At 52.2% G+C, this 4,765-nt stretch overlaps 1 protein-coding gene across 1 annotated transcript; it reads right to left on the bottom strand.

The window, feature by feature from the left end:
* Nucleotides 1-848: 848 nt before the first annotated feature.
* LOC149285716 (SH2B adapter protein 1-like) lies at nt 849-4,765 on the bottom strand. Its single transcript, XM_089494811.1, has 8 exons — nt 3,932-4,765; nt 3,585-3,686; nt 3,161-3,252; nt 2,789-2,895; nt 2,232-2,420; nt 1,873-2,084; nt 1,613-1,784; nt 849-952 (listed from the first exon to the last, which is right to left on the bottom strand). Exons 1-8 carry the CDS (start codon nt 4,763-4,765, stop codon nt 849-851), a joined length of 1,812 nt encoding a protein of 603 aa, XP_089350937.1.

Genomic DNA, 4,765 nt, shown 5'->3' with positions numbered 1-4,765 from the left:
TTGCCTACAGTAGGCAAGGCCTAAATTATTCTCAGGACGTGACGCGCGTGGGGGGAAGCCTGGCATGCCGGCCACGTGTTGGCAGCTGTGCCAAGCGAACGGTAAGCAAGGTGCCGTTTAAAAGGCCAGTCTTGCTGGCATGTAGTGTACCATGATGCGCCAAGCCTTGGCATGTAAAAGCGGGCAACAAATACTCGGGTAAAGCAGGTTTAGCGCAAACACCGGAGGAGGAGGAATGGCAGGAGGCAAATCTCCGCTGGTTCGTCACCGTCGGCCGCGTCCGATCACACAAACGAATACTGGTTGTTCACAGCTCTTGCCCGAGAAGCTGCGCTGCTTGCGTCGCCGGAGTCCTCCGCGCCGGCGCCCCCTGGCTGCAGCTGCTGAAGACGGATCGCGGCCTCGACCTGCTCGTCGACCGGCGTTTCCCCTTCTTCGTGCTGAGCGGCTGGCGGCTCCGGCGGGGGTCTGCTCACTTGGGGTTCATCCGGAGGGGAGGAGCTGAGCTGGTACCAGGGGTGCTGCTGGGTCCCCTCCATACTGTGGTGCCGCGATAAAGGGTGCGGGGGCAAAGGGGGCGGATTACGGCTGCTGGCTGCCTCTGCAAGAAGGAACAGGAGCAACAACAGTGTTTAGACTCTTTATAGGGTCTTATACATTCAGAGAAAATCATGGCTCACTCCCCCCATCTATCCATACTGCCTGATAGCATAGGTGGCAGGGGGCTTGGATTCCACGTCGGGACGCCCCTTATTCCATCCCGATTCTCACCTTCCTGGGACGACGCACTCAGCGGGAGGGACCGTGATAGGGAGCGCGTATGGGGCATGAGTGGTTAAAGGCAGCACTTACATACAGTCATTCGCTCCAATGGAGATGGGGTTTGATGGTGAGTCTGGGATGCGGTGAGGAACCTCACACACGGTCGTTCTACTGTCAGCCCTGTCTCGGCCTGCAAAGAACAGACGGGGGGCCAATCAGAGAAGAGGGTGGGGTGAAAGGGCATGGCAGATTTGGGGGGAGACGGACAAAAGTGGCCGGAGGTGGAAAGGCCCGCGAGGAAACCCCCACCGGCATCTTCTCCGGGATCCTCGGTTCTTCCAAAGAAAACAAACTCATTACCAGGAGGTCCTGTACTGGCGTTACAGTCATTAACTTCCTCATTAAATGGGGGCGCTGCTAAACATACAAGAGGGCCAACAGCATGTGAACACCATTTAAACGGACTAACATTAGTAAAAGAATATATATAAATGCAGCTTTTGGTTAAAGAAAACAAGAAAAAGGTCCCAAACACTCAGCATTTAAAGCTCGTGGATACATAAAGTATCAGGAATCGCCCACGACGCTGGCCTGGTTCTTTTACTGTCTCTCTAGCTCAATCTTGGAAGGTGGAAGCTTTTGGAGATGACAATAGGGGGGGGGGGGGGACGACTGGTAAATTACCCAGGCAAAGCTTCTGGATTTTTTTTTAAGAGAAGAAATAAAGTATCGACAACTTCACCCTTTCCAGAACACAACACCCCCCCCCCCCCCCCCCCCGCTGTCATCCTGATCATTCTCCCACCAGAAACAACTAAAAGGCACCTTTAAGTTCCCCAAAAGTTCTCACCATGCAGCCGCTGAGAAGACACCACATAACTGATAAGCGTTACGTCGCTGGAGCCCCCCGATTCCAGAGGGATGGGGTGCACACGGAAGTGTTCCAGCATGTCAAAAATGGTCTGGAACCAGAGATGCTGGACGCGGCACTGGCCCTCGTCATTCAGGGACAGGCGGAGGTGCTGCAGAAGGACAAAGATCATGAGGAGCTTTGGAGGTGGGAGCAGAAGACAAACAGGTACAAGAGCACGGCAGCAAACCCGCGCTCACCTTGGCTTTCCCTTGGAAGTTAAAGGTCAGCACGTACTCCCCGCGCCGTGTCTCACTTTGCCGAACTAAGAAGACCCCGTGGCTACTGGTGCCACCTGCCAACACAAGCTGTGCGGCCTTCAGCCGGGACAAAGTGCCATGAAACCACTGGTACTCGGAGAGAGGGTGCTCCACATCTGCTGGGTCTGGCTCACCTTGGAACAGGAATGAAGCTGAGGAGAGAACGGCAGCTCAGGAAACCACTTCAGACGGTTGGGCACGAGAACACAACACTTATTAATCTTAATCTGGGGAGGAAGCCGACCTAAAGCAGCTCCCCGTGACATACGGAATCTGATATCTAACCGCTGCCATCCTACCTGCCGTGTCAGGTGTATCTGGAAAAGGGGCGCCGGTGGCATTCGGAAGCCTCTCTGCTTCATCGATGGGGGCTCGAGGAGGCAGCTCTGGGGGCAGGAGCTCCATGGAATCAAAATGCGAGGGCGTCATGGAGACAGAGCTGGGGGAGATGGAAGCCGACGGACGCTCCGACAACCCGCCATAAGCTCCTGAACAGAGAGGGACCGAGTTTAGCTGCGAGCAAGATGTGTTAAACCCGCTATCTGCCAAACCAGCCCAATTCCTCCTGCGGGTGGCCTCTACGGGCTTTATAATATAAAAACACTGAAGTCCCAGGTTGAGGAAAATATCAAATTATCAATTTTTTGGTATTCAGATTATATTAATGTTTCACACAAATCGGTATTTTTATCTGCATTCTGCATGTTCATTGACTTTCTACTGATGACAGAGGCCACAAATAATGGTAATAATGCTGGATGACCAACTTTCTAAACCAAATGTGCTGATCCTTTCTGGACACAAACAATTCATGGAGGATCTATAAGCCAAGACGAGAAAACCCAGCGACCGGTACCTTGACAGAGCTGTTCATTGCTCTCTGTGGGTAAAAGAGGTAGGTCCCGGCTGGGCATGCTTTCTGAATGGTTTATATGAGGGAGATCTACAGCATCGGGCACAACCCTGTAAAGCAAAATGACAGATGTGTGAAGGATAAGCCAGGGTGCAAGTGAAGGGAGAAACCGCGAGAGACTCACGGAACAATCATAAAAAAACGCAAAACCCACAATCATCAGGTTAAATATGACAGAAGGTGTCTGTTGTCACAAACATACAGGACCTGTAGCTTCATGGAAACGCGGCCAAGACTTCATTACCAACCGGGTTCTCCGTAGGACAGATCTACGGGTGATGGAGGAGGAGGAGAGGGACAGGACGAGCTGCTCACCTAGAGGTCATGCAGTCCTGTATGTCAGAGAGCCAAGACTTCATCTGCAGAGAGTCAACGGACTCAAGAATATATTCGGAGAAATTGTCAGTCTGTCCAGACAGAAAAAAACAAACACAAGGTAAGTTACAGGAGAGGGGAGAGAAAGCCCCTCTTCCCCAGCCAGGTCATCCCCATGCTTTCCTTAGTTTTGGCGCCATTTTTTTGATAAAAAAAATAAATAAAAAAAAAAACCCTGAAACAAACATAAAATATAAAATGTCAAACTGCCTTAACATTAATGAAACTGGTCCATCTTAGTATATGTAAAGCGTCCAGGCCTTAGCAAGACAATTGTTGCTGTTTTTGCAGCAGGTTACACAACAAATGGTGGCCGACGTTATCTCCGTGCTGAACTCTTACTATCCCCAACGCGGCATTTTACCTTCAACACAAACGTGTTTTCCTTGTCTGGCATCTCCAGGGGAGTTGTGGTCCGGACATCCAAGATGGACGAGCACGGAAAGCAGACCCGTGGCTTGGTGGCCTAGAATAAGAATTTTGGAAACAGGTTGAACGGCTCTATAAATGAAGGATAATGGGTTCCGTCTATTAAGCCTATTGATAAAGAGGCCAGGTGGCAATATTGACTGCAGAGGCTTATGGTTCACTGGTGGAATAAGGACAGCGTCATAAAACCAGTCTGTCACAATTATCAATAAAGCTTGTAAGTGTATGTGTATATAATATATATATTTTAAATATCAGGATGTAATCAATCATGCTTCTCACCTTGGGAGGAATGTAAAACTCCATGACGTATCCTTCACCCTCATCGTTGGCAGCCTTGCGCAGGATTAGGCGGCACTTCTGCCATCGTGCCCGGCTGCTACTGTTGACCTCTTCGGCCAACACATAGTTCAGAACCCCGTCGCGTTTCACATCCTTCGGCTCGGCTCTAGGGGCGGGTGGTCTGTTCAGCCGTAGCTTCTCAAACCTGTGAGTCCACCTCTCTCCTCCGACCCGGCTGGCTGAAGAGTTGCAGTTGCTGTTGGTCCCCCCGGAGGTCTCCTCGGTGGGAGATTCTGCGGAGCTTTTCCACTGCAGGATCCCGCGGACGCTCCCCCGCACGCTCCGACTCACGTTGCGCAAGGAGAATCGTTTCTTCAGCCGCGGCTTGGCCGTCGCCGAAGATGTAGAAACGTCTTCAGAGCTGTGGGACTGGCTACTGGACAGGCCGGAGGTGATGCCAGAAGAGTCCTGCCGAGGCTGTGTCTCTACGGGCGACGCCAGCGAAGAGTCACTGCATGTTTCAGACAGGTCCCTATTGGAAGCCTGCGCTCCGGTGAAAGGCGCGATGCTGCAGCGGGTGGGAGAAGGGCCATCCGGAGCTTGGGTCTTGTTCACCTCGGTCTCAAAGTGCTCCACAAAATGCTCAGCAAAACGCCGCGAAAAGCTGCTCTCGGCCCCCGGTGTGGCGTACTGCGGGTTTTCACTCAGAAAAGCCCGGAATCTATGGGCAAAGTCCAAGGCAGCAGCGTGAGCGTGGATCTCGCAGAACTCCTTCCAGTTGGGTGATGGGGACGAGGAGGAGGAGGCCTCCGGGAGAAAGCTGCCATTCATCAT

This window comes from Sceloporus occidentalis, unplaced genomic scaffold (genome assembly GCF_023333645.1).
Source record: "Sceloporus occidentalis isolate IW3139 unplaced genomic scaffold, rSceOcc1.0.p SCAF_76, whole genome shotgun sequence".
Classification (NCBI taxonomy): Eukaryota; Metazoa; Chordata; class Lepidosauria; order Squamata; family Phrynosomatidae; genus Sceloporus; species Sceloporus occidentalis.
The sequence above is the reverse complement of the archived record's forward strand: the minus strand, read 5'-3'. Positions and strand labels throughout refer to the sequence as shown.

Coding starts and splice junctions, on each gene's coding strand:
- LOC149285716 (XM_089494811.1), bottom strand. CDS start 4,765: ATGATGAATGGCAGCTTTCTCCCGGAGGCCTCCTCCTCCTCGTCCCCA. Junction 2,896..3,160: donor CAGGACTGCATGACCTCTAG/GTGAGCAGCTCG, acceptor TTTGCTTTACAG/GGTTGTGCCCGATGCTGTAG. Junction 953..1,612: donor GTCTTCTCAGCGGCTGCATG/GTGAGAACTTTT, acceptor TGTTCTTTGCAG/GCCGAGACAGGGCTGACAGT.